A 12,221-nucleotide genomic window follows, 5' to 3' on the forward strand; every position below is an offset into this window, starting at 1 on the left:
GGCAGCCGGCTTTCGGGGGCGACCCCCCGCAGCCCTCCCCCCCCTCCTCGGTCCTCGGAGCCCCCCCCCACCCGCCCCGCTCCCCGCCGCCCCGCTCCCTCCCTCCCGGCTGCGGCAGCGCAGGTGCGGGGGAGCATCCTCCGGCGGCCCCCGCCGCCCTCCTCCTCCTCCTCCTCCTCCTCCTCCTCCTCCTCTTCCTCCTCCTCCTCCATCCCCTCGGGGCCGGCAAGGCTCGGGCCCCGGGCCGGGAGGAGGGATGGGGAGGGGAAGGGGGCTTTCCCCCCCCCACCGGGGCCGGGGGGAGGGAGCCCCCCGCCGGCTGTGCCGGTCCCGGTGCTCGCCCCCCGCTCCCGGTGCGTCCCCGCCTCCCGTAACCCTCTCGCTGCCGGAGGCTCGGGGGGTGCCCTGCTGCTGCTGCCGCCGGTTGTGGGGGGTGGGAATGGGGTGATGGGGTTGGGGGAGAGGTGGGGGGGGACGCACGGATCCCGTGGGGTTGGCACCGTCGCGGTCCTTGCGCGGTTTCGGGGATGCTCGGAGAGCCCGGGGAGCTCCCCGGGGCGGTTTTGGGGTGCGGGGTAGCTGGAAACGTTTCCCTGCACTGGGGTTCCCTGCGTAGCCCCCTCCCGCATCCCAAAATCTCCTCCCCACCCCAGAGCAGCGGGGACAGGGCCCCCACGGGGGGACGTGCGTGTCGTGAACCGAGCGCCTTCCTCAGCCTCGCTGGGCACCAGGGACCCCGACCCCATTTCCCAGACGTGCAGGGTGCCGAGCCAGCCCCCTGCACGCCCCCGGATCCTGCTGACCCGTCCTGGGGGTGCCAGCCACCCTACAGCATCCCCACGGGGAGCAGAGAGAACCCAGACTTGCCCCCCCCACGTGTCCCCCTTTACCCAGGCCGCCCGAATCGCCCCAAGGAGGCTGAGACCCCACGGAAACCTTTTGGGAAGTTCCCCCTCCTCTGCCCCCACCTTGCAGCTGCTGCCTGCTCCCCTCGGGCCCTCCTGGAGGTGGTTCGGAGCTGACGGAGATGCCCTCGATCAGCCCTGGACCTCTAACGGGAGGCCGTCCCGGTTGCTCTGCCAGGAGAAGTAATTGCTTCTGTGCGGTAATTAATACCAAAATGAGGGCGGCGAAGCCGCAGCTCTCCGGGGGCTGCCGGAGCGCTCGGGGTTATCGCTGCGGCGCGGCCCGGGACAGCTGTGGTCTCGTCCCAGGGGGAAGGTTCAGTCCCTGGGCCCAGGCGCGTACAGGGAACGAGGCTCGAGCGGCAAAAAGCTGACCTGGCAGCGGCTGCGGGGGGACGGGGTACAGGGCCAGACCCCAAATCCCGGTGTTTTCCCCACGTGCCGGCCCCGCCGAGCGCTGGGAAGAAGGGGGGGGCAGTACCTGCAGGCACCCCGACGGAGGGTTTCTGTTCTCGAGGCGGCTCCCGGCTGGATTGCTGGATGCCAAAGGGAAATTTGGGAGCGCGTGAGGAGGCACACAGCACGGAGATGTGCGCACAGGGGGCGAGGACGGAGCCGCCACCCCTCCCCCCCCGCCACCTCTGGGTGCTCGAGGTCCCCTGAGGGCAGCCGGGGAGGGCTGCGGGCCCACATCACGTCCCCGTGGGGCTTCCCGAGCTGCCCCATTCCCTCGGTGCCTTCGCCCAGCTCCCCGCTCTGCGGGGTTGATTCACGACCTCCGTCACCCCCGAGGGCAGCTCTTTGCCACCAGCCTCGGCCGGAGCCGGCTGGGGAGGAGAGAAATGAGTCAAAGGGCAATTAAACATTAACAGCAAGCAGCCGCGGCGGGAGGACAGCTCACAGGGCTTCCTTTGTTCCAAAGAGGTGGTTTTGGGGGGGTGGGGGGGGTTAATTTATAAAAATAACACAGCTTCGAAGGTCACCGGCATCGCTCGACGTGACAGGCGTGGGTAAAGCGTCGCCAAACATCCGGGCAGCTCCGTAAAAAGCCGGGAGGAAACCCCCCGAGCGGTGGGCAGAGGCACCTGAGGAGCGAGCACGGGGGGGAGCGAGCGGGGCTGGAGAGCCCCTGAGCAGCGGGAGCCGAGGCAGCCTTTAAACAACTCGGAGAGCTCGCCCTCAGAGCGAAGCACGCCGTTCAGCAGCAGCGTTGTTTGCCCTCCTCGGCGGAAAAAAAACGCAGAGAAATAGGTTCGGTAGGGATACGCGGAGCTCTTTTACACGTTAACCCTTTGCAGCAACACCTCCCCTCGGCTACAGCTGCACCGGAGGAGCAGAAAGCGCTTCCCAGCAGGACAGCTGGTTTCTTCTGCCCGGAAGAAAGCAGAAACCGAAGCAACGCAAAATGACGTTGGCCTTGAAGTTCCTTAACGCTTCCTGCTGAGGAGGGGATCTGCTGCTGATTTATGACACGTTTTGAAGGGGAAATACAGAAAAGCTGCCTTGAGTGAAGAAATAAATAAATAAAAATTGCACTGACCACAGGAAAAATAAAAAAAAAACTGAAAAGGGTAAGTCTGGGGGTGGGTTAGGGACACACACACACACACCCCTGCACGCTCTCGGTGGCTTCTGTTTCACAGCTCGGTGTCCTGGCCTTCCCTGCCAACCTGACACAGCAGCAAGGAAATAAAACGGGGTCCTGCCAAAACCACGGGACCCCGAGGGATCTCCCGTTTCAGTCCAGCAGCCGTCGCGGCCATCACCTCCCTCAGAATCCCAGCAGGCAGATCCCAAGCCCCTACAAGCACTTTCTGGGGGGTGACCAGCAACGAACGCCAAAAGGGAGTGGGGGGGGCTGCATTTTTGGGGGGGGGCTGCCTTACCCAGCCATGTCTACCGCATTCCCATCGGGGGTGTAAGCCGAGAGCAGGGAGAGAGGGAGCGCGTGGCGGGAGGGACCGCAGCCTTTGGGGCTCTCCCTGACAAGTTTAGCTCGGGGAGAGGGAGGGAGGTGCTGTGACGGGGAGGTGAGCGCCAGGGGGAGAGCCCTCGTCCTGCCAAAGGGACCGTCCTTGGTACCACAACAGTTTGGGGAGGAACTGGACTCTCCCCGGAGCCAGTCCCTTCCCGCAGCAGCAGAGGTTTCCTCGAGCAAACCCCTCCTCTTCCTCACATTGCCATCTGCGCCCTTGACAACACATCGCGAGCACGCTGGGGTCTTCCTCCCCTGGTCGGTGCTGGGATTGCCTCTGTCTGGGAGGAGGAGGGGAAGGTTTCCAGCTCCGAGGGGCTCTGCTCCCTACTTGATGTTTTTGAGGAGCGCAGTCCGGGCGTTCACCACGGCTTTGAAGGCGTCTTCGCTGCCGGGAGCCACGCACTTGTCGGGGTGGAGCAGCACGGCCAGCTTCCTGTAGGCTTTGTTCACCTCGTCCCTAGGAGAGAGCACAACGGCGAGGACAGTGAGGGGAGCAAAGCTTTGGCTCGGCTGGCAAAGCACGGTAGGGTGAGGAGCTCCCTGTGCAGGCGCTTCTGAAGCCCTCCCTCGCCGGCACCATGGTTGTCCAGGTTTTGAAAGCGATGACGCGGACAGGGAGCTGAAGAAAAGCTCACGGGGCACTTCTCAGCAGGGCACGAGCAGAGGAAGAGGAGGAGAATCCCTCTCCTGGGGCAGGCACCCACCCTCTCCGCCACGGGACCGTGCGGGCACGAATCCTCCCGTCAAGCAGCCACGTGCCTGGGTGGCACCCCGGGAGCAGAAAGCTGGGAGACAGCGTGGGGGCACACGCACCCTGACTCAGCTCCGCATCAAACCGCCTACGCACCGGGGCGAAGGCACTGCACGGCCCTGCAGCCCTTTAAGCCGTGGCATCTAGGCCAAGGACCGTGCAGAGATGGGGGGCACCTCGTGAGCGAGGCGAGTCCGCCCGCGCTAGGGGTCAGAGCACAAACTGCCCTCGGAGCTGCTGAACTCTCCCCGTGGGTGCAAGAGGAGGGCTCTGGCTCCACACCTACCTTTCGGAGAGCTGAGCCTCGGAGAATGGATGAGTCCCGAGTGACGTTACCCAAAAATCTACTCTCCCAGCCCTCTACAAAGTGTACGCAAGCGTCATTCTCGTGTTTCAAAGAAAAGCAAGTAAGACATAGCCCTGGGGACTTGTTTAACTGGGAGATTCAATACCCAACCCCTCACACGAGCAGTGACCAATTCCTAGCTAAAAGTTCTCTGAGGAAGGCAAGAGAAAGCCCATCTCGTGAGAGAACCGTTCCTAGGTGGAAAAGCTGCCATCTCTCTTTGACAACGCGGGCAGCAGCCTTGCGGCAGCCTAAAAGCTTCTCCAGACCTGGAGAGAGCAAGGAAGGTAAAGCTGGAGCTGCTCCAAACATGCTGACCAGAGACAGCTCAGCCTGGCGGCAGGATGTGGGGCTGGGCAGCTGGAAGGGCTGGAAGTCCTCATGTTCATCACTCTCCACTTACCTTCAGCTTGGCTTGGCTGCCAGAAGGGGAAATTTCGCGCTCAGGACAGAGGGTTTCTTTTACAATGCCCCGATTTTGTGGTTAAACGCAAACTACTTGTACCTGCCTGCTACGCAAACCAAGGTGAGCCGCAGGCAGCTCGCTATGAGACCACAGAAGCTACCAGAAAGATTACGGACTGTTGGGCACGAAGTCCCCCTCACCTGGTGGCTCCAGGCTTGACACCCAGCATGTCCCAGCTGTCCTTGCTGTTGCGGATCCTACGAATGGCGTCCGCCTGCTCTTTGGTGAAGCCGACCCCCATGCTGGAGGGGGGGCGCCTCCCGCCGTTGTCGCACAGGTCGATGATGGCAGAGTAGAAAGTCTGCAGACGCAGGAAGGAGTTAGCAGGAGGGAATGCTAAAAGTTGGGGGGGGGGAAAAAAAAAGGGAATGCTAAAGGGAAAGCTGCAGCTTTCTTGGCGTGGCGCTTCCCTGCAAAGTTACCTCCAGGGCAGGGGGCTAATAGGTGTTGTGGGATTCAGGAATTTCGGAGGATGTTCTGCCACCCTGGGTCAACGCAGGGTCTGTGCCCTCCTCGCCTTCATCCCACGTTACCTGGAACATCTCGTTGATTCCCTCTCCCGTTTGTGCCGACGTCTCAAAGTAAAGAAAGCCCCGGCTCTCTGCCCAGAGCCGCCCCTCGCTTTCATCCACGCTGCGGTGCTTGGTGCAGTCAATCTGGAACGAGACAAGAGGCAAAGGTCGGAGCCTGGCTGGGGTCTGCGGAGACAGCTGGAGGAATAGAGCTCTGAAGACAATCATCTAACGATGATCTGGTTGGAGAAGCTGATTGTTTATCCTGAAGGGATGGAGGCAGCATAGAAAGAAAGCACAGAAAATAAAAATAAAGAAGTCTGTAAGAGTTTCCATGGTACAGATATAACGTAGCCTCTGCTTGATCCCTTTCTGACCGATGTGTGGTCGCCACATTCTCAAAGCCCTGTTCGTAAAAGGTCTCCAGTACTCCTCAAGCACAGGGCTGGCTCTTAGAACGTCTTCTCTACAACCACCTATCAGCATTTCCCTTTTGGAGGGACCTCAATAGCTTGGCTCACGCCGGGAACACAAGGAGCACCGACTGCCTTGCGCCACAAACTTGTCTCCCTACCGTGCCCTACCTTGTTTGCACAGACAACGAAGACGACGTTGTCCATGTTCCCGTGAGGGCCCAGCTCCTGCTTCATCTCGGCCAGCCACGCGTCCAGCGCGTCGAACGACTCCTTTTGGCCGACGTCGTAGACCAGGATGACTCCCTGCGTGTCCTTGTAAAACTCGTTCCTCACCTGCAGGTCCAAAAAGCAGGGCCAAAAGCAGCTTTTTTGTAGCAGCAAAAGCTAGGCAAGTAATACCTTACTGGGCTACTCACAGGAGAGCAGTCAGCCTATAAAAGACCAGTCTTTTACTTATATATATTTTTTTCTTTTACTTTTTACCTGGGCAGATAATGATAGGACAAAGGGGAATGGTTTTAAACTAAAAGAAAGGAGATTCAGATTAGATGCTAGGACGAAATTCTTTACTATGAGGGTGGTGAAACGCTGGCGCAGGCTGCCCCAAGGAGCTTTGGGTGCCCCATCCCTGGCAGTGCCCAAGGCCAGGCTGGATGGGGCTGGGGGCAGCCTGGGCTGTGCCCAGGGAAGATGTGTTGAAACTAGATGAGTTTTAAGGTCCCTGCCAACCTCAGCCATTCTGTGATATGACTCTATGAATCTCCGCACACACAAAAGAGCAGAGGCACAGTGGCAAACAAAGCATCAGACCAATAAATGGGGAGACTGTAAGGTCTGGGAATTGATTGAGAGACCCATTTGTGCGTGTTTGTGTGTCCCTGTGGACGAGGCAGCAGGGCAGAGCGAGGATCCCGTGCCAGGCACTGGACCAAGCCCCTCGGGGATGCTGAGGAAAGCTGGCAGGAGCCAAATGCCTCGGAGATGGGCAGGCTGAGGGCAGCCCTGCAGTGCGCTGCCCAGGGCCGGGGCTGCCTTACCTCGTAGAAGAACGGGTGCCCCGCCATGTCAAAGATGTTCACTTTGATCTCTCGGTCTCTGATCTGTACTCTGAAAGAACAGGAAGGAAAAGCTTGAGAATGCTCTGCCTCAACCCTCACACAGGCTGTACCCCCAGAGGAACGCTCTTCCTCTGTGCCAGGGAAAGAGCTGCGTGATCAGGGCCAGAGAAATCAATACAAAGTTCCAACTGCATGGTTTAATGGCCAGAAAATTGCCCCAAGAGCTGCTCGGACATGGAGGACAGCACCAGCTCTGGATGTAACACGGCAACGGGGCTCTGTGCTACCAGAGGAAGGCGAAATGCAGATTATCTGATGTGTGAAACTAACGCAGCAGAGCGTGGTTGCAGGTCTCTGCCCTGTACTCCACAGCATGCCCAGCTCAGGGCCGTGTGGTCAGCCAGGAGCAGTGGGACACAGGACAGGCCCAGCACACATTTTCCCTTTGTCCCCCGCAGCAGACACCTCGCTGACCCCCCGGCAGCCCCCACACCACGTGGCTCACCCCTCTCCCAGCTCCTCACCACGAAGGTACTCACTTTGTGACGCCGTAGTCGATGCCGATGGTCGCCAGGTATTTGGGAACGAACCTCTTCTCGCAGTAGCGCTTTATAATGCAGCTCTGGGAGGAAGGAAGAGGGAAAGTCTCACCAGGAGGACACGGCACCGTGGGGCTGGGATCACACGGTCACATTAACGCTGAATTAGTCGACAGCCTCCGGCCTGCTAGGTGGCTGCAGAGACATTCTCTGCCCTAAGTCCCTAAACCAATTACTTAACTCATAACCAAAGTGCCAATATTTACCAGGAACAGTTTTCTTTCTGCAAAAGGAAGGAAAATCTGGGATGCCACCCCTGGGTGTTTGTTATTCTTTAAGCGTTTGGAAGAGAAAGCTCAGATCCCCAGGGCTGGCCTCAGGACACGAGCTGGCAGCTGAGCGAGAATGAGGGAGCTGTGGGTGCATCAGAAGGGGAGATCTAAGGGAAATTTAAGGAGATTTAAGGGAAAACCACACTGTCCAGGCACCTCTTTAAGAGAAAACCACACTGTCCAGGCACCTCTTACCTGGCAAAAGGTTCTGCAGAGCCAGGCAAGGGCACGTCCACAGCTTTCATGGCTGTGCAGACTGCAGACTGCCTGTCTTGGCAGGTATGAGTGTCATAAAACTCTGCGGGGATTTATTCCCTTATTTAAAACCCCAAGCCTGGACGAGCCGTTTGTTGATGGGGAGAAGCCAGACCCCCAAAATCTCGGGGAACACCTCACGCTGCCTGCTCGGGCTGCCAAAAAACGCATCTAGGGACCCAACAGGCTCCCTCCAGCCCCAGTTCTGCCCTGACTGGCGGGTGGGACGTTGTTTGTGAGAGGAATTTAGCTGCTGTAGGCCTCGGAGAGAGAAATGCCCCAGGAAATAACGCCTGCTCACGCTGTTTTGGGGAAACCTTCGAGGTTTTTTGCTCCCTGCGAGGCACTCGTCTGCCCCGAGGGGACTTTGAGGTGTCAGCCGTTTAAAGGACTTTTATTTTATTTATTTAACACGGAGGGAAGGCAGCACTCGGGAGAAGAACCCGAATCGGAAGCGGGAGCCCCCCGCCAGGGCCTGACCCTCAGGGCCGCGGGGTTCCCTCAGACGGGGCCGGGTGACGGCCGCTGGGCCTTGGGTATGGGCACCGCCATGACACCCGCTGGGCGCCGCCATGACACCCGCCCGTAGCCATACAAGCCCGCCCCCCTCCCTCCCACAGCCAATAACCGCCGCGCCTCCACGCGCAGCCCCGCCCCCACCGCTGTCAATCACGAGGCGCCACCCCAACCTTCCGTACGCAGCGAGCCGCTCTGATTGGCTCCCCGCTGCCAGCGCAACGGCCAATCCGCGGCCTCCTTAGCGGGGCAGCCCGCCCCCCGATTGGCCAGCGGGCCCGTCCCTCATCGCCCGGCAGCCAATCGCGCCGCCTCACCTTGCCCACCTCCGCGTTGCCCATGGAGATGACTTTGATCCGCAGCGCCTTGCGCGGCTCCTTCCGCTTCGGCGCGTTCGCCTCCATGGCGGCGGAGCGGGCCCGGCTGCAGGCCGCGGCGGGGAGCGGGGCCGGGGCCTCCTCAGCGCCCTGCGCCGCCGCTCGCGCGAGACTTCCGGGTTCTTCCCGTCCCCACAGCAACGGCGGCGGGCGGAGATCTCGCGAGATTTCGCGGGGGTGGCGGCTCGCGCCGCTCTGACGGGGAGGGGCGGGGCGGGAGGGGGGAGGGGGCAGCGGGGTCCCCTCAGCGCCCCCTCAGCGCCCCGGGGCTCCTTGAGCTCCCTGCAGCTTTTTAGTACTCCAGGGGGCTTACAAAAGAGATGGGGACAGTCTTTGCTCAGTCAGGTGTTGATAGGAGGAGCGGGAAGGATTTTAAACCCGAGGGGGAGGTGTAGGTTATGGGGCTCGGGAGGGAATCCTTCCCTCAGGGGGTGCTGAGGCGCTGACACGGGCTGCCCGCAGAGGCTGGGGATGTCCCGTCCCTGAGGTGCTTTGAGGCCGGGTTGGACGAGGTGCTGAGCCTCGTCTGCAAAGGAAGGTGTGGGGAGCTGGGGGTCGGCCTCTTCTCACAGGTAACCAGTGGTAGGACCAGAGGGAACGGCCTCGAGTTGTGCCAGGGGAGGTTCAGGCTGGAAATGAGGAGACATTTCTGCTCAGAAAGAGCAGTCAGGCGTTGGGACGGGTTGCCCAGGGAGGTGGTGGCGTCACCGTCCCTGGGGGTGTTCGAGGAGAGGTTGGACGTGGTGCTTGGGGACGTGGTTCAGTGGTGGCAGTGGTGGTGGGGTTCAAAAAGAAGGGTCTGGTCTTGGTTAGGGGCCGTTGGGCAGCCATCCCCAGGGCCCCGTGTTGTAATTAACATCTTTGATTGCTCGTTCTAGGCCCTGCCGAGAAGGAGCAGCTCTGCATCATGCCTCGAAGACAAGGTAACAGGAGGGGGACGCGGCGGCTCCGTGGCTTCACCTTCACCAGACTGGGTGACACCAGTGAGACGGGGGATTTATGGACACCGGCAGGGCTGCGTCCCCCTTAGAGGTGGCTCATAAGGAGCTGCTGGGGATTTTGAGCCCCCTTCCACAATCACCTCTTGGTCAGGAGATCCCCAGGCAGGGGACGCATGATCTGAGCATCTCTGGGGGCTTCATGGTAATGTACACAGTTTAACCATCTCTCAGCTCTTTGAGACTTCACTGTCACAGCAGAGATGGACCCGAGAGGGTTTTCCTCTCCCAAACTCCTGCTGGGAGCAAGGGTCAGGCTTGTGAGAGTTCCCGTCTGGAACAGGGGGTGGCAGGGCACCCGGAAAGGTGAGGAAAGGGATTTTATTGCGCAAAACTTGGGAATACACTGACCGCACACGCTGCCACCACCTCCTCACAGGCACTGGGGCTGTGGTGGGGATCGCTGGTGTGTGCCACGGACTGCGGGTGGTGGGTGTTGAGTCCTCGCTGTCTCTTCCATCTTCCTCCTGAGTGGCAGCAAGAAGCTGCTCTGACAGATCTGTTATGGGCAGTTTGGGAACCTTCTGCCTCATTATCTGTTCCCATAAATCTTTGCCAAAAGGGCCCCGCTGTTACACGTCTCCGGGTGTTTTATGGCTCCAGCTCTGCTCTTCATCTTCGTGTCACCTTATCTTTAGGTTTGTTCTTTGTTATCTTCCTTTTGTTCTTCATCTTCCTGCTGCCTGGCCGTTCGTTGAAGGCAGGCACACGACGCTCTGTGGCACTGTAAGCTGATCCCTTTCACCCTTTCTCCGTGGGTCCTACGCATCCATGTAGAGGCATTTCTGGTCGTACGGATGTTAACGGTTCTTACAGACCCGTCTGGGAGCTGGTTGGGGGAATTCGGCTCTTCCTCCTTGAGATGCCAGCTGGGACGTCTCAGCAGCAGCGTGGCAACGGGTTTGTGCTGCCCGCTGCCCCGTGGGGAGCGTGCGCTGCTCTGCTCAGAGTGGTGTGAGGAAGGGGGAAATCAGGATTTCCTTCCAGCATGTCCTTTGGTCTGTTTGGAACAGAGGCGAAAGAAAGGTCGCTTTATCTCCTTGTTTTGCTACCAGATATGAAGTCCTCTGTGGTTTTTTTTCTGGGCTGGGAGAGACAGAGCCCCTCCGTGCCTGGGCAGGAGGTGGAGGGAGACGGTTTAGCACCGTGCCAACGTCTTCTGTGGGTTTGGGCAGCGTAAGGGCTTAAGGCAGCCCTGATGCCTTACGGGTTTGGGATGCGGTACCAGACACCGTACCAACAGCTTTAGGGATAAACAGTTTATCTCTAAAAACGGTGCAGTAATGAATACAGATCAGCAGTGCAATTGCCCGGGTCTTAATGACAGCAAACCCGGGAATTCGCCGATACTGGGCTAGACTTCGTAGCCGGGCACGCAGCGACCGCGGCAGGAAGCAGGGCACGGCTTCTTCTGACGAGCGCCTGGGGCCAGCTAAAGATACGTAATGTCAGGAGCAAAACAAGTGAGAAACCCCTCAAGGCAAGGCTAACAGCTGGGGAATGAAGCGGGGTGCTGAATGTTCCCACGGAGGTGGGAGGCCCCCCTAAAAGGGAGGTCGCTGCCGGCTGGGTTTGGCTGGTTCTGAGCCATTGGGGCTGGGGTGCGGGAGGCAGAGCGTGACTCAGTTTCCCCACCTCGAAACCAGGTGTGCGTCTGGCCCCCGGGGGATGCGCTGGGGACCTGCTACGGCACAATCATGGTGGGTTTTGTCCTCCGGAGCTGGGGCGTCTCGGCCCGTCCCCGGGTGCCGTGCGAGCGACGTGGCCGCTGTCGGCACCACAACGGACGCCGGGTGCGCGAGGGCCGCCACGAACGCCCCGAGGGGCCGCGGGAACGGCTCCGGGGAGCCGGCCTGTGGGCGTGGGGTTCGGTTCTGCCCCGGGCACGTGGCTGGCGAAAGGATGCAGGGCTCGGTGCCGGAGACCCCACTGCGGCTGCTGCTGCTGCTGCTGCTGCTGCTGCAGCTCCGTGTCCATGGAAACAGCTGCGGGAGGAAGAAGGGAGCAGACGGACCGGGGACACACGGACGTGCCTGACAAAGGAGGTGCCCGGGGCGAGCGGCTCCCCGCCGCCGGCCTCCCTCCCGGCATGACCGTCGCCGCTCCGCGTCGCCGCTGTCCCCCGGTGCCCGCAGGCCACCTCCTCCCCGCTGGGCTGCCCCGCAGCGGGTCCCCGGGGCCCGGAGCAGAGCAGCCCTCGGTGCCCCACGTGCCCGCCGTGCTGAGCTCGGCACCCCGCTTCTGAGCCCGAAGCGGGGACAGGGCCGCTTGTCCCCACCCCGTCCCCAAATAATTCGGCTCCCTGGGGGAGAGGCCAGGGGTCGGCCGGCTCCCGGGCGGTGACCGTGCCCCGTGCAGAGCCGTGCCGGGACCCCCCCCCCACCCCGGGCAAGGCTGGAGTGCGTCGGGGTCCCCGTGGTGGCACGACCCGGCGTGGCGATGACAGGTAGGGGCCGACGGGGGCGGTGCTGGCGGTGGGGTGGGTTTGATTCCTCTCCCTCCTTTTCTCGCTCCGTAAATCCGGAGGAGGAAGGTCCCGGAGGCGGCCTGGACCCGCACCCTGGCTCTGGGCGGGGGTGCTCGTGTCCGGCCTGGCTCTCTGCGGCCGGAGCCGCTTCCAGCGGTGACAAATCTGGGGGTTCATGCCGGCCCCGTGTGTTTTGGGGAGAGCTGAGGGGACCTAGCGGTGACTGGGGTTGGGGCTGCGGCCGCCGCCAGGTCCCCAAAGGGCCACCCTATAGCGCTGTCCCGGCGACCCCCGTGTCCCTTCGC

The 12,221-nt window shown here is 61.1% G+C and overlaps 2 protein-coding genes across 5 annotated transcripts in view; one reads left to right on the forward strand and one right to left on the reverse strand.

Moving 5' to 3' along the window:
* Positions 1–1,796: 1,796 nt before the first annotated feature.
* On the reverse strand, positions 1,797–8,607 carry DNAJC27 (DnaJ heat shock protein family (Hsp40) member C27). 2 transcript variants are annotated; one of them, XM_080585514.1, is made up of 7 exons: positions 8,392–8,607; positions 6,972–7,054; positions 6,412–6,481; positions 5,543–5,707; positions 4,980–5,102; positions 4,587–4,747; positions 1,797–3,340 (listed from the first exon to the last, which is right to left on the reverse strand). In XM_080585514.1, exons 1-7 carry the CDS (start codon positions 8,476–8,478, stop codon positions 3,208–3,210), a joined length of 822 nt encoding a protein of 273 aa, XP_080441640.1. In that variant the 5' UTR covers positions 8,479–8,607; the 3' UTR covers positions 1,797–3,207. The 2 variants fall into 2 exon arrangements, with proteins under 2 accessions (XP_080441640.1, XP_080441639.1); XM_080585513.1 differs by having other exon boundaries at positions 8,248–8,607.
* A 53-nt stretch (positions 8,608–8,660) lies between these two features.
* Positions 8,661–12,221, forward strand: part of EFR3B (EFR3 homolog B) — a 38,880-nt gene continuing 35,319 nt past the window's right edge. The window contains exons 1-2 of one of the 3 annotated variants that reach the window (XM_080585507.1): positions 8,661–9,023; positions 9,330–9,374. In XM_080585507.1, the coding sequence (XP_080441633.1) occupies positions 9,359–9,374 (16 nt within the window). In that variant the 5' untranslated portion in view covers positions 8,661–9,023; positions 9,330–9,358. The other 2 variants (XM_080585506.1, XM_080585509.1) reach the window with 2 other exon arrangements.

Source organism: Anser brachyrhynchus (assembly GCF_964034855.1).
Source record: "Anser brachyrhynchus genome assembly, chromosome: 3".
Taxonomy (NCBI): Eukaryota; Metazoa; Chordata; class Aves; order Anseriformes; family Anatidae; genus Anser; species Anser brachyrhynchus.